This window comes from Uranotaenia lowii, chromosome 3, assembly GCF_029784155.1.
Source record: "Uranotaenia lowii strain MFRU-FL chromosome 3, ASM2978415v1, whole genome shotgun sequence".
Classification (NCBI taxonomy): Eukaryota; Metazoa; Arthropoda; class Insecta; order Diptera; family Culicidae; genus Uranotaenia; species Uranotaenia lowii.
The window spans coordinates 307,191,291-307,217,849 of record NC_073693.1 but is presented as its reverse complement, the minus strand read 5'-3'; the positions used below and the strand labels follow the sequence as shown (position 1 = coordinate 307,217,849).

The window sequence follows — 26,559 nt, the reverse complement described above, 5'->3', positions numbered from 1 at the left end:
CTAAACGGTTTGTTCGTAAAATTGGTTAAGAAAAATAATTTACGAAACATAAAAAAAAAATTCTCTCTGGAGTAAAATCCACAAACATATTTTGGATGTTTTAAAAATAATGAAGACAAGAATATATATAAAAAAAAGATCATTTTATGTATTTGAAAAAGGAATAAGTATAGAGGCGGAGGCGAATGTAGGAAATAAGATGTGGGTAAAGTAAAGAAAATAAATTCAATTAATATAAGCACATAGAAGTCAAGTTAAGAAAAATAGTATGATTGAATTGTTTGGGAGCTCGTTTCGATTATTCTAGATTAGATATAAATTTAACAGATTTAGAAAAGACTAGTGCGAAGCCCCTCGAACATATTTCGTGAAAGAGAGCGAACCGATAAATTGAGTAGCGATAAAGGAGAACATGGAGATTTTGTAGAGTTTCAATAAAGAGCGCGAGAGAGCAAAAAAGATAGGTTGAATGATAGTGTAGGATGTATTGGGAATTGAGTTTATAGACTAATTTCAGTGAGTAAGGAGTGCCGTGACAAAATTTGGAAGAAAACTAGGACAGAAGGAGAGGAAAAGATGGCCGCCAAGCCGGTCGGTCTCGACACAAGCGTGGATGATATTCCGCAGGCAGCGGTTTACAAATACTTGCAGTTTTTGCGTCGTTACCGCATATGTGCACCAAGTTTCGCACCCATACAGCAATACGGGTTTGACGTTTGAGTTAAAGATTCGAATTTTCGTTCGAAGAGATATCTAACGTAAGCTCCAGATGTTCCGGGGACTCGCAAATGCAAATCGAGCTTTTCTGATCCGGATTTCGATGTCTTTCTTGGTATCGCCATCAGGCGTTATCTGGCTCCCAAGATACTGAAAGCACTCCACTTTCTCAACATGTTGCCCAGCTACCATGAAACTGAATTTCCTGAGTTAATCTCCATCGACTTGGTCTTTCCGACATTGACTTTGAGACCTGCTGCCTAGGAGCTTTCGGTGAGGTTGTCGTTAAAGGATTCCATGGCGATCTTCGGTTCGGTGCACAGTCGATCGACTCAGTCAGAATCTCTTCATAACGATGAGAAAAAGTAGCGGTGATAAGATACATCCCTGTCTCACTCCAGCAGTTACCGGGATTGGATCGGACAAGACACCGTCGTGCAAGACCTTGCACCTTGTCGAATTCGCGGCTGTTCAATTCGTTGGAGAACACATGGGTACTGCCCATGAAATTTGGAGATCGGCAGTTCCATGTTCCAAGTTTCCATTCGCTGGCCCAATTCGTTGCTTGGTCTTTGCCAATTTCCATCCGAAATTAGTTGTTCATTGTTCGTTGCTTGTATTTTTTGCAGTCACGTGCTCGCAAGGCCCGCATCTAACCCCACTATTTCGCAGGAGGATCGTCATTATATTGCTGTTTTGGGTCCCGAACACCACCAAGACGTTGTTGCACTTCGCACGCCGCCAGTGAAATGGAGGACAGACGCGTACGGAGCGCCCTATCTCAGTCTGCATGCGACCAAAGCATCCACCGCGGTTGGGTACCTGATCTTACCTAATGGTTGCTTGCATCCCAGCCAGCACCACGCGGAGGTTGAGAATTGTCAAGTGGAAGCTCGTGCAACAGAGTTGTTTTCTGATGCAACAAGCCTGACCAAGAAGGGGGAAGACTGTGCAGAACTGAGTTGAAGGACTTAAACGAAATTGAAAATTCAATTTTCGTTCAGTTCAACAGGAGTTTCAGAGAACTACCTATCTGTTAATTCGTATGAATCACAACATATTTTATTAATACTTAAGCGCGTTTATTTGATGCAAATATTTATAACTTTTTCGATTATTTAAAAAACTGCCCATTTTCAATAGCATCCAAAATATGAAATGGTGATTACCCCCGTGCGAAATGTTTAGATTAAAATTTTTACTGACCCCATTAAAGTATCCTGTTCGATTAAAAGGTCCAATCCCGTTTCTGGGAACACGGTCGACTTGAGAACCTCGCTGGCGAGTCTCTAATGATAAGATCAAGGTCTTTAGATACACTAGGTTCTCCGACTTTCACAGTAAGTAGGCGAGAAGTGAGCGGGGCTCTCAATGAGTTTGTTTATTTTTTGCTCAGCTTTTCTGTGGTTTGTTGGTAAACAAACTTCATGAGTGCCGCATAGTTGCATAGCCTACATAGCCAAAATGGCTGAATCGGGAATTCGATATTCGGTAACACCTCCTGTATATATACACACCTTGGATAAGATGAAATAAACGATCCAGTCTCTTTGATTCTGGTATCCAACCAAACCAGACGTGTCTTGCGTATTTATTGTTCACAAGAAACCCCATTTAAATAACCCCGTTTAGTTACAGTAATAATGTTTAAATTCTATTATAAAATACCGGTTACTTCAATGGCGACGAGGAGGATACATTTTTGGTTGGAGCAGAAGCGGCAAGTTCAAAGATTTTGTACTCTTGAACGCCGTGTCGTAAGTTATATGGTCAAAATTTGCGAATTTTGGAATTGTTGCTGCTAACGTTGGCTCAAGCCTTTTATTAGTGGTTTTGTTTAAGTTCTAATCGTCCTGCAGTGATTAAGAAGCTATTTTCATTAATTTGAACATTTCGCAGATAATATTTTGTGATGCTTTTCTTTTTTAAACCCGGATTTAAACTTTGTTTCTGAAAAGCACATTTTTGGTTGAACAATTGAACCATTTTATTGCTGCCTTTGTTATTTTTCGTTTTATTTTTTTCTTCCTAGGCAGCGTCTATCTGGAATAGAGAGTTCCCTTTACATGCACTCTACTAGTGAACCTTCATATAAGAGAAGCGACATCTGATCCCTTTTAAAATAAAGTATGTGGCAACATCGCGCAAAATTTGAACAAAAAAACCTCAGCACTGTTTTCTGGCTCAATGTTCAAGCTCTAAAGTGAACGCTCCTTCAATCCAACAAAACAACATTGAACTCGATGCCCAAAGGATCACGATAAACGGTATGAATGACTTGAATTTCGTTAACAATCAGATAGTTTTCTAACTAGGAACACGATTCACCAAAGCATTGAAAAAAAATTGCACCTAATCATAAATTCATATGACTAACTTTAAAATTATCTGTTTGAACTATAACAACAATCACAATACCTTCCTTGGTTGAGTTTTCAATAAGAAAGGTAAAAGATCTGCGACAAATGCTCGGATCGATTGGAATCGATTTTGACAGTTCTTTTGTATCGATTGGAATTTTGTGTTTCAGACGTCGTTTCTCTTATATGTAGGTTCACTACACTCTACATACTACATACTTTTTGTTAAAGGAATCTGGCTGGACACACTGTTAGTGAGTGACTTGTCATTTCACTCACGGAGAATGTCAGTGAGACTTGTGAACGTGTCCTGACAAGAGAAAACAATCATGCAATTTTGGAATTTTTTCGAAAAATTTACCAGCGATTTTGTGTATCAAACCAAAGTTATGTTGATGTTGCTGGAACCGGAGTTGCATCGATTGAACCTGAGGATGAGTTGCTGTAATTTTGGAGATAGATCGCTGCCGGAAAGGTTGCTGAGAAGATTCGGTGTTTTTTTCGCATGTTTATCGTCATTTCGCCGGATTGGTATCCGGTTTTGGTTGTTGTACACCTGTCTAAACCTGTATGTAAACTTTAATCTTCTTTTTGTTTCCGATTGTTTTTTTTCCGGTCATATTTTGATGAATTTTGTTTTTTATTGTACAATGCTGTACTGTTTTCTGTTTTTAATTTTTTACGGTAACTTGGAATATTATCCCATTTGAAACCTGAGCCCAGAACCAAATGTTTAACCATCACTTTTCCAAAATCTTAGCAGTTGGGAATTGCAATACAAATAAACTACAAAATCTATATGATAGTTTAAAAGCAGTTTGGATCGTTTTATAATGTTATGTTGTACACAAAAAAAGAAAAGAAATTTTTTTAATAGATATGCATTAGTTTATTACGTTTTCATAAAAAATCTGTGATTTTAGATTTAAATAGATGTTGACCAAAATAGGCTGAAATATTTTGTGGTCTTGTTCATGGAAATGGGAGGCTTTACCGTTTGTTTAGTTTTTTTTTATTCCTCAGTATAATGATACTTTCGACCTTAGTTTCAATTGCTTGTATTTGCGGTGAAAATTGTGAGTTTTTCTCGGAGTAGCTTGGTCATGTAAATCAAATGTCAATTTAGCTTAATATAAAATTGTATTTTTGAGTGTTTGTATTATCCATTTGACAAAATCAAATGTATAAAGTTACGGTATGGAGCTGTTAAAACCTATACATGAATAATTTATTTCAGCAGTAGAGGAACTTGAAAACCATTTACTTCATTAAGGAAAAAATGATAATGCATTTAATAATTATCTCCGTACATATTTAAAAAAAAATTTTAGGTGTTTATCCTTTGTGATTCTCTCTGAAAAATAGATTTTTTTATTTTTCTTGACGAGAATTTTTTTCCATCTTGGAGAAGCGGATGATTTTTACTAAGTTATAATTACCTTTTGTAGCAGAATCGCTTTTCGCAACTTTTCGAAGGAGGAGATGAAGATGGAAAAAGGCATATCATGCTTCGGAAGATGATCTTAACGATTCACAGGTGACATTTCTCTATCAGAGAGGATACCGACGAACGTGATTGTGTGTTCTACGTGCTTATTGTTGTATGAACGAATTTTAAAATTTTAATCAACTAGTGATTGTTTAAAAATGCCTTCTGGTAGATTTAGAGTTTGAAATTAGCAAGTGTTTAAAGAATTTTATTTGTATTTGTTGTACGATCGAACCAGAATGATAAAGCTCTCGCTTTGTTTTTTTCATTAGAAATTATATGATTTGTTTACTAAAGGATGGAAGAGTTATAGTATCCTGACCTTCGATTAAAAGGTCCAATCCCGTTTCTGGGAACACGGTCGACTTGAGAACCTCGCTGGCGAGTCTCTAACAGTGATGCCACATTTCTATCGGTATTTAGAAACCCAAAAAAATCTTTTATCTGTATGTAAATCCTGAAAATCGGTATAAAAATCGGTATTTGAGGTGGATATTCAAAAGTTCTTAAATTTTCAACTTCCTAACGTTTTTTTTTTAATAGAAGCTTGCAATAAACAGCAAGTCTAAGAACTCTTATGAATGTTCATTTTTAGTTCAAAACTAGCTGATTAAATGTGTTTTAGCATATATTATTGCATTTTCTCCGTAACTTGGTTGTAGGTAACACTAGTTTACACAAAATGACGGTTTTGAAATTTCAACAGAGCTTTAGGTTTGTTATGACTTGTACAGTTTTTTTTTTCAAATTTTATAACTATCTGCTTTTACTGACAAAAGCAAAAATCACAAATGAAAATAATAAATGTTTCTTTCCGGTACTCATAACTGAATGGAAATTTATTTTAAAAGTTACCGTTTGATAAGAAAAATAAAGGCATGGCGAGCCCCTTCAGGTTACACTTTGGTTAGGCATATAAATTAAGTAAAAACTTAAGACTTTGATATTTGGCTAAAGTGGGATGTAAATTTGATAAATTCGATAAGGCAAAAATAGAACCAGGTCAACCTAAAGGAAATTTTAATTTTAATTTAGTAAGCACTTACAAATCCAATGGCTTTTTGACCTTCGAGGTAAATATGGGCCCAAGTTGATGTTCTTCGCTTTATTGATGGATTTTCGCCAATCTGGCCAATTCAGCTTTTAGTATTATATATGAGTTCTAGCGATTACAAAAAGAAATGATTGCAGAAAGTTGAGAGAGTTATTGCTTCAATTTTATTTTATTTTATGAAAAATCACGCATTAGCAGTGAATCAAATTGTCCCTGATATTATCTCAAAAAAAGCGACAAAGTAGACGTGTGATTTTGTCTTTATTCTCTCTCTGTGCGACAACCTTTTGTCTCTCCCGTATGTGTATCATGACAAAATGAAATAGGCAATCAAGAATTGTCGCGTCGTTGAGAAGATAATGACAAATTCTAATGTGAAATTGTCCTGAAATTTACAACTTGGGACAATCCGCTTCGCATGTGTGGGTAATCTATCCGATTTCGTAATAATGGAAAATTATGTGACCAGATCATAAGCTATCTGAGAAGAGCTCTTGGCCTAAGTTTAAGGGAAACCATACTAGAAGTAGTACAGGGATACTAGGTCGAGGTCGTGGCCAATCTGGCCGGTTCCGGAACGAAATATATAAAAGTTGTCGGATCGATACTTGCGACATATCGATAGAAAGCTCTTGGCCTCTCCTATCGATTCTTTTCATAAAGAGGCCAAGAGCTTTCTATCGATATGTCGCAAGTCTCGATCAGATAACTTTGACATATTTCGTTCCTAAACCGGCCAAATTGGCCATGGCCCCGACCCAGTGTCTCCAAATTGCTTCTCCTATCGATTTCCTTCATGTTGAGACCAAGAGCTTTCTATCAATATGTAGCAAGTTTCAATCCGATAACTTTGACATATTTTGTTCCGGAACAGGACAGATTGGCCATGGCTACGACCAAGTGTCTCCGAATCGATTCTCCTATCGATTCCCATCATGTTTAGGCCAAGAGCTTTCTATCGATATGTCGCAAGTCTCGATCCGATAATTTTGCCATTATTTCGTTCCGGAACTGGCCAGATTTGCCATGGCCACGACCCAGTGTTCCTGAATCGATTCTCCTATCGATTTCCTTTATGAAGAGGCCAAGAGCTATCAATCAATATGTCGCGAGTCGTAATCCGATAACTTTGACATATTTCGTTCTGGAACCGGCCAGATTGGCCATGGACCCGACCCAGTGTCCCCAAATCGCTTCTCCTATCGATTTCTTTCATGTTGAGGCCAAGAGCTTTCTATCAATATATAGCAAGTTTCAATCCGATAACTTTAACATATTTTGTTCCGGAACCGGACAGATTGGCCATGGCCACGACCCAGTGTCTCCGAATCCGTTATCCTACCGATTTCCTTAACGAAGAGGCCAAGAGTTTTCTTCCAATATCTCCCCAGCTATGATCCGATGCGTTTTAGTTACTATTTTCGGAACCGCTTATCCTTATATTTTTCAATAGCAACAAACGAATGTTCTGAAAAAATATTATCGGAATCAATCAGCAAAGAAATTTGTCTATATCGTTCCGAGCGTACGACAACGACAAAGATTTTATTTTTTTTGTCATGAAAAGTTCAAGTTGGGAAAATGTCATTATCATTCGATAGTAGGCGATTTTTGATTCACTGCGCATTAGTCATCTGAAAATCCAAGAATTTTATGCGAAAATAAATGAGAGATGTGCTCTAAAAGAAGGTGTTCTTCCGAAAAAGATAAAAAAAACACATAATTTTCTATAACTGAAACCCATTTTGCCTGGCGTGGTCTTTAGGTCTGCGATCTCTGCAGTTTAGGTACTTATGATATAATTTTTTTGGTTAACAAGATGCAGAAGGATTGAAGATTATACCGATGATATTACATACCGTGTATCTGATTGCACTTCAAATCTCGACATACCCCATCTGGCGACGAGTTGAACAAGGATTATGATTATATTCAAACGGTGTATGTATTTCCTTGAAAAGTTAGCATCTCACGAGACAAGAGCTTTAATGCGATCGTCAATTGAGATTGACCTTAAGGAACTTCTATTGGCAATCGCAGAAGGTCAGATATCAGCCTTGAGCTTAGTCCATTGGCTTTGAGGTTGAGTACCATAATAGTGCATCATTTGACTGAACAAAGGAACAAAACAGCGCGAACAACTGAACGAATTCTGAGAGTGAGTCGTGGAGATCTTTGCAGAATACTTTAAAAGTTGTGCAGATCAAAGTTACGCCATGCCAGCTACCGAACTTTGTCTTCTTTCTACGAGACCTTAAGAGGATAGCTTGAATGAAGTGGAATGAATTTTGAGTTAAAATCTTAAAAATCGGTATGAAATCGGTATGTTTTGCCAAAAATCGGTAATCGGTATATACCGATTCTTGGTCAAAATTTTGCTCAAAAATCGGTATAAATACCGGAAAATCGGTATGTGTGGCATCGCTGGTCTCTAATGATAAGATGAAATAAACGATCCAGTCTCTTTGATTCTGGCATCCAACCAAACCAGACGTGTCTTGCGTATTTATTGTTCACAAGAAACCCCATTTAAATAACCCCGTTTAGTTACAGTAATAATGTTTAAATTCTATTATAAAATACCGGTTACTTCACCCATGACATATTTTTCGCGATTATGCTGTTTTGTTTCATTCTGTTATATTTTAATTCATATTGGTCCAAACATAACAAACTTATCTTACATAATATTTTCATAATTTTTTATGCACTGACTCAACCGCCTCTCATTAAAATCAACAAGCTGATAAAGAAGTGTTTCAGAGTCAATCTACAAAAAACACCCGAGAAAACTGGTTTGAGCAAAGTATGTCGAACAAAGATTGTGTTCCGCATTTGCTATTTTTGGGCCTGTTGGAACTTATTATCTCTTCCTTTATTTTGTTGTGCACAAAAGCTAGAATCTTCAAACAGGTCACTGTTGATCGTTCGCGTGTTGCGAAGACATTTTCAAATGGTCTTAACTTGAAACGTAGATCTTAATTGTAGGCTTCGTGTGGGGGATAGGTTTTAATAAACTGGAAACATAATTCAATGAACTGAAGCAGATTTTTTTTTTTGACAATTATGACCAAATGAAGTAAACCAGCTGAGAGTTCCTTTCAAGATTAAAGAAGGAATAATATTCAAACAACTTGGTGGTGTCAATTATGTTTAACTCAGTTATAGAACAACAGACGGACAGATTGGTAGGGAAACTTAATTTTGTGCAAAATGCTGTTGAGTTGGCTGACGCCGCTATTTTTCGTGGACGTTGTCGTCCGCGATTTGGATCTTCCGAAAGGATCGTTTCAAATCGACAAGCTCCACAGGACCAATGTAACGATCGAGAATACGGCCTGGAACTATGACGTTCATCTGGCCCATATGGAAGTGGTACCTGCCAAAGGAAAGCCAGTTCACGTTTCGTACTTCGTTAAAGAAAGTTTGGGTAAGGAACATGTCGGTGTTTATGGGCAAGAAGCGGGTGGACAATTTTCGAAGGAATCAACCATCTATCAGGATCTGCTGCCGGCGTTTAATCAAATGTTCGATTCCACCATTACCTTTGCTCCAAAGTTCTACAAATACGCAACGGATCCTCACGACATTTTGGTTCTGGAGGATGTAAGATCGAAGGGATTCGTGATGAACAGTGGCTACAAACGGTTTGACTTGGATAAAGCGAAGAAAGTTCTATTGAAACTGGCTCAATTCCACGCAGCATCGGCGGTTTATCATTCACAGGTACAAAGTTACATTATGAAATAATTTTCTTAATGCCCTTTATAGACCTTCTATGGGACTTAAACGAAGTTCATCCGATTCAAATTATCACGGTTTAAAAATTTTAAGCCATTCGGAGGACAGTTTTGATTTTTTTTAAATATCAATTTGTTGCACGTGACAATCGACTTGTTTTGTCTTCATACTTGTTGAGAGGACCCCTCGTCCGAACCAATTTGATCAACTGGTAGCTCATCAAGTGACGGCTGTCACCCAGACGGATGCTGCCCAGATTGAGATGAACACGACACACACATTCCATTCTTTGCACACATCAAGTCCACATCACACAATTTTAAAGTTACATTGTTTAAAGTATATCGATTAGCGAATAAAGTTTATTTTTATTATTTGTTGCTAAAACCGACTTGTTTTATATTGCAACAAAGTGGCGACGAGAAAATTTGGCAGCAGTCGCGAGTTTTGCGGAAAACCAGTTGTCGGTCGTTGTAGCGGGAACCAGACTTTGAGGTTAGGATGCCAGACCCACATGGACTACCACAAACCGAACCATCGTTCCAGCAGGCAATGATGCAGATTCTGCAGCAGCAGCAACGTCTCATCGGTCAGATGGCAGAACAAATGTCTACAACCCAGAAATGCCTCCGAGAATTGTCCCGCGATGACGTTGCTTTGGAGTCACTCGCAAGCAACATCAGTGAGTTTTCCTACGACCCTGATCAAGCATGCACATTTGATTCGTGGTACTCCAGATACTCGGATCTTTTTGATAAAGACGCCAAGAAACTCGACGATTCCGCGAAAGTTAGGCTGCTAATGAGGAAGCTCAATCCGATGGCTCACGAGCGGTATACGAGCTTCATTCTTCCTAAGCTTTCAAATGCCTTCACCTTCGGCGAAACCATCGAAAAGCTAAAATCACTCTTCGGTTCCCCGGTATCAGTTTTCCACCGTCGGTACCAATGCCTCCAGACGGTAAAAGGTGAATCGGAAGATATATTGGCCTACTCATGCAAGGTAAATAAGATGTGTGTGGACTTCAAGCTCTCGGCACTCACAGAAGAGCAATTTAAATGCCTGATATTTGTGGCAGGCCTAAAATCTCCCGAGGATGCCGACATCAGAATGCGTCTTATCAACAAACTCAACGAGTCTTCGGACATCAGCCTGGCCAAGATCGTCGAGGATTGCCGGAACATTTTCAACCTGAAAAAGGACAACGTTATGGTTGAAAAACAATCGCAATTGTCAGTGCGTGCAGTGAAGGAGAACAAAATCAACACCAAGCCAAAGCGTAAACAAACGGGCGATAAAACGGTAACCGATCAGCCACGGTCACCGTGTTGGTCCTGCGGCGGCATGCACTACTCCAAGGATTGCCAGTTCCGGGAGCATCTGTGTCGGGAATGTGGTAGAAAAGGCCACAAAGAGGGCTATTGTGCCTGTTTTTCTGACAAACCGGTCGGGAAAAAGGAACACTTCAACGCAAAGAAGGTAATCAAAGTGGTTTCCGTGAATTCACTCCATCACGGGAGAAAATTTACCGAAGTAAAGATCAACGGAACTCCAGTTTGTCTGCAAATTGATTCCGCTTCGGATCTCAGCATAATCACCGACGAAATGTGGAAGCAAATCGGCCGGCCTCGAACGCGACCACCATCCTGCAATGTGGTAACAGCATCTGGCGAGCCGCTCCAGATTGCTTCTGAATTCTGGTGCAACATTTCAATCAACGGAATGTCCAAGCAAGGTTTGTGTCGTGTTGCAATACCAGAAACTAATCTTTTCGTTTTAGGTACCGACTGGATTGAAATGTTCGGGCTGTGGGATGTACCATTCAATTCATTCTGCAGTCAAGTCGGTTGCCTACCAGCGAAAGGTGTCGAGGAACAGCAGTCACAGTTCCCAAACAATCGGATGAAATTTTTCACGCAACCCGAAGTCCAACAATCACTCTTCCAAGAACGTTTTGTGGACAAATTCAAGCAAACGTTGGAAAAAGTTTCGACGGAGGGAGAAGCCCTTGCCGAGGCAATCGACAGTTTTCTACACTGTTATCGTCCAGCTTCGTGTGCACCTGCAAACAAAACACCTACTGAAAGTTTGCTTGAAAGACCAGGGCGAGCATCGTTAGATCTTTCCATACCTCCTGTGCCTTCAAACAGCAACAAAGCTTATCAGCAAGAACATCAGTTTGACCGCAGACATGGTTCCAAGGCCAGAAGCTACGATGGCAAGGAACATGTTTGGGTAAAGAAGAAGCGATACAAAAACGATCAAATCGAAAACATCATGCCGAAACCACATCCAGGGACCAAGAAACCTAGCAGCCAAGGTGTTCCATCGGCTACTCTGGAACGTTTCCCAGAGGAACCTGAAAACCAGCCATCACCGAAATCAATCAAATTTTCGAACTCGTATGAACTCGAACAAACTGGGAATCCTCGACAGCAAAGCTGTAAACCAGCTGATCGTGCAACTCCAGAAGCTGAACCATCTCAACCAGACCACTCTTCGAGGACCAGAAGTGTTCCGGTACGCTACGAGCCTTATCAGCTTTACTAAAACGGGGGAGGTGTTGAGAGGACCCCTCGTCCGAACCAATTTGATCAACTGGTAGCTCATCAAGTGACGGCTGTCACCCAGACGGATGCTGCCCAGATTGAGATGAACACGACACACACATTCCATTCTTTGCACACATCAAGTCCACATCACACAATTTTAAAGTTACATTGTTTAAAGTATATCGATTAGCGAATAAAGTTTATTTTTATTATTTGTTGCTAAAACCGACTTGTTTTATATTGCAACAATACTGATATTTGTTCATAATTTTAGCACGGTGTTATCAACGATTCGTTCAAGGAAGGCATGTTCGGAGAAAGTATTGATGGCCATGCAAACATTTTTCTTCTACCATATTACAGAGCATTCGTTGAAAGCTTGGAAAACCGTAACTATTCAAACGACATTGTTGAGTTGATAGTAAGTAGATCAATTCAACTTATTCATTTGTAATTATTTATATGCAAATATGTATAAATAACTTTTCCCATATTCTAGCGTAAATGGGATAAAAACCCAATCACCGCCATCGGAAAGATGTTAAAATACAATCCGGATCGATTCAACGTTCTCAACCATGGCGATCTATGGGCTTACAATCTCCTCTTCCGAGACGATGATCTGAGAATGGTAACTATTGGAAATTGACAAATACAGAAATTATTCCTCATAACCTAACTTTTTTGTAGATGGATTTCCAGTCCGCCTTCTGGGGCAGTCCATCGTTCGACATCCTCATCTTCCTGTTCAACGCCGTCAGAGTGGAAGATGTTGTCGGTTCATTCGATGAACTGATCGAGCTGTACTACCAGGAGTTGGTGAAGCGTCTAGAACAGTTCAAATACTCCAAACCGATACCAACCCAGGAAGAATTCAAAAAGGACATTGCCGATCACGGTTTTGTGGGGGCCATCCAGTTGGAGGAAATCATTCCGACAGGGTTCCTTTTGGCGCTGGCCGATCCCGACGAGCTAAAGATGGCTAGGGCGAATAGTAAGCAAGAAAAAGAAGCCCTGAGGAAGCTGTTTCAGGTTGAGGAACTGGTACACGAGATCGATACGCTGCTGCCGTTTGCATTCGAGCGAGGTTTCCTGAATCTGCCCAAGGTTTAGTTTTTCAGTTGTCCAACAGTCTGGCAAATATTGATTAAAAAAAATTTATTAATAAGCCTCACGCGGTTTTTGACAGTGCCCACAAAATACTCCGTAACGGAATGAAAAAAAACTTGGAAAATTAGTTAGTGTTTAAGTTAGCCAGAAGAAACTATTTCAATATTCAGCTTATCTGATGAACTCTAGAAAGACACTTGATTCGACTCATTTTTTGGATAGAAATATTTGAAAAAATAAGGAAATTAAAATTTGGATCGTTTAAAATTTTCAATAAATAAAATGCAATTGAAAGCGCTAACTGAAATGTGTTGCAAATCCCTGAGAGGGGCATCGCTTGATTTTATGATGATTCAATAATAATGTGCAAACTCCCGAGAGGGGCAGTATGATGGATCAGAGTTTGTGATTCTGTAAAAGATGCAATTCATGCTGGGAAAGGTGGAACATAAATCGTAGCGGCCTGCAATAAAAAATATGAACTGCAATTGTGGTTTTGAGTGACGGAAAATGAGAATGAAAGAAAATAAATTTGATGAACACATTAGGCTAGGGTTGCCATCCGTCCCGCAAAAGCGGGACATGTCCCGCTTTTCTGTTGAATGTCCCGCTGGCCCGCTTTTTCCTCAAAATGTCCCGCTTTTTTTCTTGTAAAACTTTTACAAAGTTAACTGACTGATTCCGAGAAATCAAAATTTTGTCTGAATTTAAATTCTATGATGAACAGAAAATCTCAAAATGAACAGCATTTTTCATAACTTTTACAAGACAATGCAGAATAAATATAAAGCTCTTAGCATTACAGTAAGATTCTGATTCAGTTAAGTGTTTTTGCAGCACGTAAGCCAATCTATGATAAGGAATATTGTTTGAGATGCCTGCAGATAATTATAAATTATAGAATTAAAGATAAACTTTTTCGCCAGAATCTTAGTTTAATTTCCAAATATTATACACCACCATTTTTGACTCAATTGTCCAAAGTATATAAAGGTGGAAGTTTTCTTGGTGTTTTCAAACTTTTGAACAAAATACCAAACAAAATGTTTTTCTAAATAAAAATTAGGTACATTATGATTTTAATGCGCTATTTAATCTGCCGTTCACATGTACGACTTAAAAATATTTCTCTCAAATAACGTGTTAAGTTGCGAGAACCGTGGAAAAAAACGGTGCATATGTCAAAAATCAGTGTAAATAGAAGTCGTGTAAGAAAAACTGAGCAAAATCAATCTGCGTTTAAAAAAATCTTAGTGTACTTTTTCTATGAACAACTTTGACTGATGACAAACGTATAAGTTTGGCTACACAATTAAGCTTTTTTTTCAATTTTCTTAAATGTCCCGCTTTTTTCCGCTGTGTCCCGCTTTTTTTTCGTGAAATGTCCCGCTTTTTTCTGAAAGTATCTGGCAAGCCTACATTAGGCGAATAATTTCTTCTTCTTCTTCTTCTTTTTCTTACATCAACATGGCCAAAACATGTAGGCATCCTGGAAAATGGAAGACTTGCGTCTTTCATTTTTCTTTTCAGCGTATTATCTGTTACATATTGCTATGCATTGCAGATATTACTACGGCCAGGCCAACCATGTGATGAAAACCGCGAAAGATACAGGATACAGGGGAGGAATGAAGCGTGGAGATCCCTACCAAACGCTTCATATAATATTTTGAAAACGGATATATATTAATTTATGCCATTTGAAAAAAATATATGAAAAATTGATACATCAAATGCTGTTACGGAATTAGGAATTTACGATACTTACTAATGTTGGTAAGTATCGTAAATTCCTAATTCCGTAACAGCATTTGATGTATCAATTTTTCATATATTTTTTTAACTGACCGCTATAACTAATAGCGAATAGAATATTACAATTGGGTTGCTGTAGATCAGCTATTTAGCCTTCGTATCTTTCCGTCTACTCTGTGGATAATATGAGGGGTTAATGATCAGTAAAATTATTAGTAAACGGTTGAAAAACTAAGCAATTTGGCTTTGTTACCTGCAATGCATGTAGCAATTTGAATTTCTGTATCTTGGTACATCATGGAACTTAGTAAAACAAAAGTAGAAACTGGGAGCTATCCCAATCAATCACAGAACTTCACTTTAGCTTACAGTCAATTGATTAATTCCCCTTCCTTATCCACTTCCTATTACAAGAAGGGGGAGTCTCAAACAATCACAGAAACACCTCCTACACCAAACCCAATCTCCTGTCAAAAAAGGCCCTCTTCCCTCCTAAAGTTCCATTAGAAGGAAGAATGGGTCCCAAACAATCGCTAAAACACATACCGTATCCAAAATAACCCTGGTACCATACCTGTTTTCAACCGGAGCTCAATATCACCTTTGAAAACTCGTATTAAATTTTAAAATATTTATTTCCTGGCAAGAAATGAGAGAACGAATCCTTCGAATTAGTATAATGATATAAATAACAGATTTTCTTTAAAATGGTGTTATAATCCTTTCAATTATTTTCAGCGAAAATTTATTAAAAACCTTAACAAAATTTCAGGAGATTGTGGTGATAACTACATAATTCTGTTTATCATAACATCGTTAAGCAGGAACTTATAGAAAAACTATCAATTTCATTAAAAAAGTAAAAAAAAGATCGAATTTTTTTCATTTTGTGAAAATTACTTTGATGGAAATGATGGAAATCTAACACATAAAAAAACAAAAGTGCACTCTCACATTTGCAATAATAAAATTCAAGTACGGATCGTTTTAAAAGTTTTCTTTAATAAGATTGCAATAAGATTGTCGAAATTTTTATAAGCACGTGAAATCTGTACTCTAATTGGCGTATAAAATTAAACCTCTCAACTTAGGAAACAGCGTTTCAAGATACTTCGACAACGTTTGAAAGAATCAGTTTACAAAAGATTTCGATATAACGTGAAAATGATTAAGTTCCTGTGATCAAAATCGTAAAGCTCGTGATGCTAAGACAACATTATAAGGAGGAAATTGATTGAGGAATGTAGAACGAACAATGAATAAGATGACTGAAGATATAAAATTATTCTAATATACAAATTATATAGATCAGAACGGGCTCACCAAGGCAGGATAAACGGTTTCATTTAAAGCTCAAATTCATCGAGTCCAGTCCCGTCCAATTCTCGAGGCTCTTTTGTTGCCGATTTGGTGTCACTTCGTTTACCGTAAATGAAATTTAGCAACGCCATGGTGAATTAAAACGGATAATTTTCTTGAAAACTTGTTTTCGAATCTTCCTAACCACGTTCACATGGTCCGATTTTGCGTTTTTTTTAATTTGAAAATAACGCTTCTCAACTAAAAAATAAAAATTAATAAGGAAATTTTCGCGGAGCTGTCACAAACACGATCGATCACTGATTCTGCTCATGGCCAACTCGAACACATTAGGCGAAAAATGTGAATCCTGTAAACAAAAAAATTGAAGCAAGATTTCAATCTAAATGGAAAATGAGATTGAACTTAAACCACTGGTTGAATGAAGCTGACGATGGAAAATTGAAGATAAAAGAAAAAGAAAAAAGAAACGAGAATTTGAAAAAGGTAGAAGAATGAAAAATTGACAGAGTAAATAATTAAAAAAAAATAGAATGGCAAAAGGATAATGTGAGTATTATTTAAAAAAAGAATAGAAAAAGGAATCTGTAAAAACTCAGGACAGCGAAACGTATAGATTTAAAAAAAAGTAAGAAAAGTGGAGGACAAAAAATCTATGATAAGGCAAAGTAAAGAAGAAAAAAAAAACATTGCTAATTGTAGAGTTCAAGTATGGAAAGTATGATAAAAAAAAGAAAAAACGATACCTGGAGTTGAAAATCGAGTAGAATGAGAAATAAACAACGTAAACGGAGGGAAAAAAACATAAGTTCTTTTTATAAGTGATTGAGAGTGAAAAAAAGAGAGGTAGATGCAGAAAAAAATCTATCACGCAAGAAGAGGGTATGAACAGATGAAAATGGGAAATGAAGTAGAAGATGGGAAAAGGAAGAATGGTGGAAACCAAAAAGAATGCAAAAAATTGTAGGAAAATGGATTCTAAGTTAGGTAGTATGATGAAAAGAAAAGATTGAAAATGGGTGAAAAAGATCAGAAAAGGATAGTTACTATCAAAAGTTAAGAAAAAAAGTAATAAAGATGGCTTCTGTGAATTAAAGAACAAGAAAAAGTACATATTTTGAATAAAGTAAGAAGAATTAAAATGGCAAATAGAGGATAAAATTAAGGATACATAGTAAATGCAAAGATAAGAAATTGAAACAGTATAACAATGAACAGTTCAAGAAGAGAATATAAAGTCTAAATAATAGAAAAAGGAAGAATAAGAAATAGAAAAAAGAGTCGTAATGAAAAGTAAAAAAAAACTGTAAAGGATGTTGAAAAATAGTAAAAATGTACAATTGAAAAACAGAAGTATTTATAAAAGAAGATTAATCAATAGTTGGATAGGGAGAATACAGATCTATATGCAGTGAAATAAAATGGAAATCAAAATATAACTGAAGAATAGAAAACGTAAACTAGAAAAAGTATAAAACAAAAGGGATAGAAACTTTAGTTTAGCGAACCTTGAGAATGGCAAATGGAGAATGGGAAATAGAGGTAGTTGCAGAAAAATAGACCACACAGGAAGGATTAAGGAAAATGAAAATTTTCTTAAGCCCACTTTTAAGAGGCTGTTCTATAAAGTGACAAAGTGCTAACCTAGGGCAGTGTTTTTAAAAAAATCCAGAATGGCCAATAGCTGACGAGAAAAGGTAGTATGATGAAAGGAAATCATTGTAGATAGTTTAAGTCAAAAGTGAAGAAAAAATATGAAAAAGAAGAAATTTTAATAAAGACGGTTTCCATTAATTGGACAGCGAAAAAAGGAGTACATACTTCAAATAAAGAAAGAAGAATTAAAAAGGGAGCAAAGAAAAAGAAATAATAGGGATAAAACAAGGAACGCAAGATAAAAAAATAAAGAACAAGAACAACAAGGAATAGTAAAAGAAAGGAAAATTAAGTGTTATAGGAAGAAAGGAAAAGAATTCAAAACATACAATTGAAAAACAAAAGTTGAAAAATGGAAAGGGAATGGAGTTGGGGATGGAAGTATTAAAAAAAGCAGATTTGAGAGTGGGAAATGGAAAATTCAGAGCTGCAGGCGGAGGAACAACATGGAGATTAACATTAAAAAAAAAATAAGATTTAGTTGAAATTTCGGTCAGTTTCGACAGACCCTTAAAAATCACCAAAGCGGGAACCAAAGGAAATTGGAAAAATCTAAATTTTAATTTTGGTGCCAAATGACTAAAAAACGTATAAAAAGTAGAAATCTGATGTTATGTCGAAATTTTTTTTTGTCAAAAATCGACTAAGGTATTCAAAAATTACGTAAAGGGAGACCAAAAGAAATTGAAAAAAAAAAGAAATTTTTATTTTATATGCCGAATGAATAAGAAACGCATGGAACGTCGTGAACTGGCAAAAAAAACTTCCCCGAGTGCTGTTCACTGTTTCGGAAACCGGATCCATCGAATCGTAGACCGAAGATAGAAGCACCAGTCTGTAGGTATAAGATCAAGGATATACAGAAAATAAATCAAATTTAATTAAAAGTAAAATAAAATAATAGTTGTATTCGGCAACACTGAAGATAAATAAAATTAAAAAAATGGCAAAGTTTGTTATCTTGGCAACACTAGGCAAAAAAAATCAGTCATCGATCTATTCATGTGCGTGAACGACGATTCTGAATGAATCTCTGAATTAAGATTCATAAGAATCGTAAAATCACGGCTATGTCAAGGATGTTGCTACAAAAAAATATTTCTGATCCGGCTTCCCGTAGAAAGACGGATTGGCACAGAGAGCACAGATTTTAAGGCTGCTGCTACGAACAAAATTGTTTTTGATTCGACCACTGGAAAAAGACGGAAGACGGCTTAGGAAGTGCAGATTTTTAAGGCTACTGGTGCTGATTGTTTGTTATGATTTTACTTTCCAGTGGAAAAGACGAAATGGCTTTGGAAGCGCAAATTTTTAAGGCTGCTGTTGCTGACTGTTTGTGTTGATTAGGCCTTCCTGTGGATAAAGACGGAATGGCTTTAGAAGCGCAGATTTTTAAGGCTGCTGCTGCTAATTGTTTGTTATGATTTGGCCTTCCAGTGGATAAAGACGGAATGATTTTAGAAGCGCAGATTTCTAGGGCTGTTGCGGCTGATTGTTTGTTATGATTTTGCTTTCCGGTGAAAAAAGACGGAATGGCTTTGGAAGCGCAGATTTTAAAGACTTTTGCTGCTGTTTGTTTTTTTTTGGTTTGGTTTTCCCGTGGAAAAAGACGGAATTGATTTGGAAGCGCAGATTTTTAAGGCTGTTGCTGCTGGTTGTTTGTTTTGGTTTCGCATTCCTGTAAAAAAACGGAATTGGCTAAAAAAGCGCAGATTTTTAAGGCAAGTGCTGCTGTTTGTTTGTTATGATTTGGTCCTCCTGTGGATAAAGACGGAATGGCATTAGAAGCGCAGATTTTTAGGACTGTTGCTGCTGACTGTTTACTTTGATTTGCCCTACCGGTAAAAAAGACGGAATTGGCAAAGGTAGTGCAGATTTTTGAGGCAGCTTCTGCTGATTGTTTGCTTTGATTTGGCTTTTTGGTGGAAAAAAGCCATGAAAAAATACTTTCCTAATGCGAAAATGTCTGGAGAATAGATTGAACGTAGTTTCAGACACCGTACAAGAGAAAAAAAAACTAATTTAGACTTAAAAATTTTGAACAAAAACAGACTTATCTTGTACGTTTTTTTCTTCTGAAGAATCGAATGAAGGCTGTTTGAGCCATCGTACGTTTCGGAAAATGGAGTTATTGCTGTTTTACCCTCAATATTCTGAATTAGTTGAAAATTTTGGGAAAATCAGGGTAAAATCACTGATAAAACATCCATAATTCCTGTTTTCAATGCGTGCTGTGGTTAAAATAGGCTTCGTTGGATTCATCGAAAAAAATGACCCAAGATACGTCACATTTGGTTCAAAATTTTCATATCCGAACATACGTTTTCTTGACTATTTGAAAATTTCACTAATTTTTAATAGATTTGTTTTGTGTAAGAGGAAAGATATGAATTTCTTCGCGGTTTATACACATTTTTCCCCATTGTGAAATGTATTTTGCTTAAATCAATTTATAAACTCGACCAAGGCTGGTGTCGATTTAGTATAAATTATCTGTTACAGAAATTCAATTTGTTTCCTTCATTACAAAAGAAAATTTAGCGTGGCACACATAAGACGCCGGATTGTATTTCTGGATTTTTTTTTCTGATTTAATTTTGCTTCGCATGCGCGTTTAATGGATGTAGATAGGTCTAGCTGTTGACTGATAATGCCAAGTAGCCTTGACTCTATTTATAACTTTTATTTACAATGCAACAAATGAAAAATTATACACAAAAGTAATAACGCATTTATTTTTCCTAAACATTTTAACTTGCATTAAATGTTTCACTAAATGAAGAAGCAGCCTATAAGAGCGTTCGCACAATCTTTGTCCGAGTCAGTAGTAAAAAATCAACGAAACGGATTAGTTGACCAGTTCAGTTGATCAAGCCTCAAGATGCTTCTAAGCTGGCTTACACCGATCTTTTTCATCGACGTGATCACCAAAGATCTAGGGCACCAAGAGGGAACATTCCGGATCGAAGATCTTCACCGCACCAATGTAACAACCCAGATTACGACTTGGGATTCGGACATCCATCTGGCCCACATGGAAGTGACATCGGATTGTATGAAAGGTTACCCCGTACATGTTTCGTATTTTGTCAAAGAAAGAATCGTCAATGAAGAACCGCACAGTGTCCAATCGTCGGAACAATTCGAAAAGGAAACCATTATTTATAGGGATCTGTTGCCGGCGTTCGAAAGAATGTTCAATTCGAGCATCACATTCGGTCCAAAGTATGTTTGTTCCGCATTTTGTGGATCAATTGCCACTCTTTATGGGTCTTATTTTTCTTCCAGATTTTTTAAGCACGTGACAACGCCTCACGATATTTTGGTGCTGGAAAACGTCAGATCCAAAGGCTTCGGGATGCACGATTCATACAAGCGGTTCAACTTGGAGGATAGTATAAAAATACTTTCGATCCTGGCGCAATTTCACGCAGCTTCTGCCGTCTACCATTCACAGGTATCAGAACATGTTTTCGGTTCAATAGTTATGTTTAAACAAAATATGTATCTTTTCAGCATGGTGCCATCAACGAATCATTCAAGGAAGGCCTGTTTGGAGAAAGTTCGGCAGATGCTGGAGACCAAACCGTTCTTCCGTACTACAAACCATTTGTCGAAAGCTTGGAGAGTAGAAATTATTCGAGCGAAATTCTTGATTTGATAGTAAGGGTACTAATCACCAATGAAACTTTTCATGTCAATTTTTTTTATCTAATTGTACAGCGTCAATGGGATCAGAATCCAGTTTCCGCCATTAGCAAGATGTTGAGATATAATCCGGACCGATTCAACGTGCTCAACCAAGGCAATCCTTGGGCTAACAATGTTCTCTTCCGAGGTGATGAACTGCGGATGGTAATAAAAATTAGTACAAAATCCATTTTTATCCTCGTCAACTTTTAACGTTTGCAGATGAATTTCGAGGAAGCTTTCTGGGGAAACCCATCGATCGATGTTCTCTTGCTCCTATTCAACGCAGTGAAAGTAGAAGTGGTGGTCGCATCATTCGATGATCTGATCAGTTTTTACTACCAAGAATTGGCAAGGAATCTCAAGCAACTCAACTATTCCAAACCGATACCGACTCTAGAGGACATCCGGCAAGACATTTCCCGCTACGGCTTTGTTGGTGCCAGTCAGTTGCAAGCAGACATTCCGCTGAATTACTATACCTCGTACGCTAACCCGGAGGAATCTAACTTCCCAGTACAGATGGACAATCCAGAAGGGTACGAATATCTGAAGGCTATATTTGAGATGGAAGAATTGCAGAACGAGATCGGACCGCTGTTGAATTTTGCATACGAGCGTGGTTTTCTACAACTTCCTAGAATTTAGAAATATTGATCAATTAAAAACTAATGATGCCAAAAATCAATCCAAATTAGGGAATGTGTAACAATTGCGAATTGGTCAAATAAAAATTTAAGCAAATCGATTCAAGTTTTTGTTGTGTTGTGTTGTGTTCATTATCAAGTTTAGTTGGCGAATAGCTAATCTAACAGAAAAATCTATTAAACTTCCTATTCATTGTATGCCACATATGTTAGACCTTATTATGTAAATCTGCGGCTGTTTCGCGTTCGCGTAAAAAGCATGACAAATTGTAAGAATTAACAGATACGAGCCAGAATTTTTTTGTCAGGCGTTTGTGTTCACTAGATCCCAAAAAACTACCTTGCATAACAAACTAAAGGGCACAATAAAATGATAGAGCGAATGAATCACTAATTTTCTCTTCTGAAAAAGCTCTTCTGACTTTAAAGGTTAACAACTTCTATTTTGGACATTCTGAGCTTAATTTGGGATCACAACATTAAAATGCGTTTTCTGGCCTTTAGAAGCGTTTTTCGGGCATTCTGAGCTTAATTTGGGATCACAACTTTAAAATGCCATTTCTGGCCTTTAGAAGCGTTTTTTGGCCATTTTGAGCTTAATTTGGGATCACAACTGTAAAATGCGATTTCTGGCCTTTAGAAGCGTTTTTCGGGCATTCTGAGCTCAATTTGGGATCACAACTTTAAAATGCGATTTCTGGCCTTTAGAAGCGTTTTTTGGCCATTCTGAGCTTAATTTGGGATCACAACTTTAAAATGCGATTTCTGGCCTTTAGAAGCGTTTTTCGGCCATTCTGAGCTTAATTTGGGATCACAACTTTAAAATGCGATTTCTGGCCTTTAGAAGCGTTTTTCGGGCATTCTGAGCTTAATTTGGGATCACAACATTAAAATGCGATTTCTGGCCTTTAGAAGCGTTTTTCGGGCATTCTGAGCTTAATTTGGGATCACAACTTTAAAATGCGATTTCTGGCCTTTAGAAGCGTTTTTCGGGCATTCTGAGCTCAATTTGGGATCACAACTTTAAAATGCGATTTCTGGCCTTTAGAAGCGTTTTTCGGGCATTCTGAGCTTAATTTGGGATCACAACTTTAAAATGCGATTTCTGGCCTTTAGAAGCGTTTTTCGGGCATTCTGAGCTTAATTTGGGATCACAACTTTAAAATGCGATTTCTGGCCTTTAGAAGCGTTTTTCGGGCATTCTGAGCTTAATTCGGGATCACAACATTAAAATGCGATTTCTGGCCTTTAGAAGCGTTTTTCGGGCATTCTGAGCTTAGTTTGGGATCACAACATTAAAATGCGATTTCTGGCCTTTAGAAGCGTTTTTCGGGCATTCTGAGCTTAATTTGGGATCACAACTTTAAAATGCGATTTCTGGCCTTTAGAAGCGTTTTTCGGGCATTCTGAGCTTAATTTGGGATCACAACTTTAAAATGCGATTTCTGGCCTTTAGAAGCGTTTTTCGGGCATTCTGAGCTTAATTTGGGATCACAACTTTAAAATGCGATTTCTGGCCTTTAGAAACGTTTTTCGCGCATTCTGAGCTTAATTTGGGATCACAACATTAAAATGCGATTTCTGGCCTTTAGAAGCGTTTTTCGGGCATTCTGAGCTTAATTTGGGATCACAACTTTAAAATGCGATTTCTGGCCTTTAGAAGCGTTTTTCGGGCATTCTGAGCTTAATTTGGGGTCACAACATTAAAATGCGATTTCTGGCCTTTAGAAGCGTTTTTCGGGCATTCTGAGCTCAATTTGGGATCACAACTTTAAAATGCGATTTCTCAAACGAGAGTGCCAGCACTGCCGGGTGAAGCTCATAAGTTTAGTGTAGCAATAATTAATTTTGGAAATTTCGATAAAGGAAGGAATCATATTTGTGGAAATTAGATTAAAGTGCTGTGTTTGAGATTCTCCCATGATGGGAATATGAAGTTTAGCAGTAATAGTGTATATAAAGTAGGTTTTGTATGAAATTACTGAGAAGGAAGAGGAGAAGGCTGGTGCTCTGCCCTCGGGGCCACCCAAAAAAAAGTTTTTCTGCGGAGACACCATACGTGGGGCAAGAATGTTGCGGATCATAAGATAAGTGAATCAATTTAAAATTTTATTAAAGTTAGAAAAGGTAAATTGGTAAAGACTCCCAATATTGATATAAACATTGAAATTGGGTGCTTAATATGTGGAATACTTCATTTCGTGCTGTTTAATTTTGAGCTGTCAAGCTCAATATCTGACAGCCCGAGGTGAAATATTTCACATATTTAGATATTGCATGAAAAAGAACCGTACTGAATCAAATATTGTATACAAGTTTATCTTGAAATAGTCCGCAAAAATTAACAAAGATGGCGCCTTTCATAGGTTCGTAGCATAGCTAAAGTCTAAAGTTGATTTGGCGATTGGAAAAACTCAAACGAATTTTACTACAGGCTTTTTTCTAGAAAAACAATAATTCCATCAGTACTTATTTATGCTAATTTATGTTTTGATAATTTGAACATTTAGTTAGTTTAGCTATCAGCTAATCCATATTCGCCCTGAAGTATATTAAAATTTAGATACAGTTAATATGAATAACAAAACTTTTTGAATTAGTTTGTCAGAAAACGAAGTGTTTGAACTCCTAATATAACTATTTTAATTGTGTACGTGTTTTTTTGGTTTTTTTTAATCTTTATCCGTTTAAAGATGTAATATAAAGGTACGTTATAGGAGAAACAAATGAACTGGAAATTCCATTACGTGAAAAAAGAACTCACATTTTATTGATTTCATTAATTCATAATTATGAGGCTAATCAATACCGAAATGCTTCAAGTTTTATTTCTCGTTTCAGATCATCAGTCCACCCACATAAATATAAAAACATTATTTTGAGGTTTAATACTTTCACTGTAGAATTAGTATGTTTTATTTATAACTGACTTTAAAGTATTTTTATAGCTTCTTCAAATTATGGAAGAAAATTGCAGGATTTTCCGCAAAATATTTTATTACAAAGATTAGCATTTACAACTGTTTTCTGTGTTGATTTGTTTCAGCCCTTTTGATTTTCAAGAATAAGTGTTAATTTTTTTGTCTAAATTACCTATTACAACTTTTTTATAAATGACGTGGCTTTCTTTCTGATTTTTCACGAATATGATGATTGCATAGTTTCTCACATAGCTTTATATAGTTTCTGATAATTTATTTATTTATTGAAAAAAGTTCAAACTTTTCAGTCCCATTCATTTTCAATTGGCTGTTTGATAATCTAGATCATTCAAATTTCAATTTTATATTATTTAAAAACATTTTAATATTTGTACATTCTTTTTTTAATGCAGCAGGGGCTTGCTCGTTTTAAAATAACTCTTTACTTCACAATACAATGTATTATAAGTATTATAGTTTTCAGCTTTAACAAATAATCGCAAGTGCATTATTTTACCCATCATCGATAGCCAATCAAGGAAGAATCAGAACGATTGTTATTGAATTAATTAAATTTTCAATTTGGAATTTTCAACAGCTGGATAACCAACACATGTAAAATCGATCTTTATAAAACTTTTGAATATACCGTATCATTGCCATTACTTATTTTTTTTTCAATTGTGTTATTGTCTCAAGTCATAAAACATAAGCTTAATTTTTTATTGCTTATTTTAAATTCGAAACAATTATGTACTGTAAAAATTCCTTAGCTTAGTTCAAAATTTAGTAATGGAGTTTGAAATCTTTTTTTATATTTACATTTTTATTCTATCTTATATATATTATACAATATTATATTTCCCATGTATAGATTGAACTTGAATTTAGCCATTCTTTAACTTATATTTCATATATTTTATGTTCATTTCATACCGACTATATTTTATATTTATTTATTTTTTTCAACACTAGTTTTACTGAAGAGTGAGATGTGTTTTGAATATAAATAAATATTTTTATCGGTTACTTCAATATTCACATTCTCATATTGTTATTAGTAATTTCATTTCACATTGCTGTTCCAGATAAATTGCATGTATAAGATACAATATTCATATTCATTTTCAAATAAATATTTATAGTCTTATTCATAATCACATTCATTTTCAGATATTCACAACTTATGTATAGTGATTGTTATTTCTATCACAAGATTCAATATCGTCTCAACTTTAATATTCCTATGTTACTCCTTTTTTTTCTTTTTGTAATGTGCTGCAGCTCTCAATTCCAGATTTCATCATGCATGCGGTCCAGATTTTCATTGTATGTTAAAAATATCTACTCATATAACCAATTACTATTTTTATTACTCTGATTTCAATTATTCTCCTTTTTTATCTTTTAATGAAAAACTCTTCAAACGATTTCCATTTTAATTCTTATAATTTTTTTCATTCCACAGCATCATTTTACCGCATTTATTATTATAATCATTTTTATCACTATGATCATTATTATTATTTTTATTTTTTATTCTTTTT

At 36.3% G+C, this 26,559-nt stretch overlaps 1 protein-coding gene across 1 annotated transcript; it reads left to right on the top strand.

The window, feature by feature from the left end:
• The first annotated feature begins 8,215 nt into the window (after positions 1-8,215).
• On the top strand, positions 8,216-22,197 carry LOC129753706 (uncharacterized). The gene is made up of 9 exons (XM_055749551.1): positions 8,216-9,346; positions 12,188-12,334; positions 12,413-12,544; positions 12,604-13,020; positions 20,636-20,979; positions 21,043-21,211; positions 21,271-21,417; positions 21,478-21,609; positions 21,667-22,197. The coding sequence occupies exons 1-9, from the start codon at positions 8,834-8,836 to the stop codon at positions 22,090-22,092; spliced, it is 2,427 nt and encodes an 808-aa protein (XP_055605526.1). The 5' UTR covers positions 8,216-8,833; the 3' UTR covers positions 22,093-22,197.
• The last annotated feature ends 4,362 nt before the right edge of the window (positions 22,198-26,559 follow it).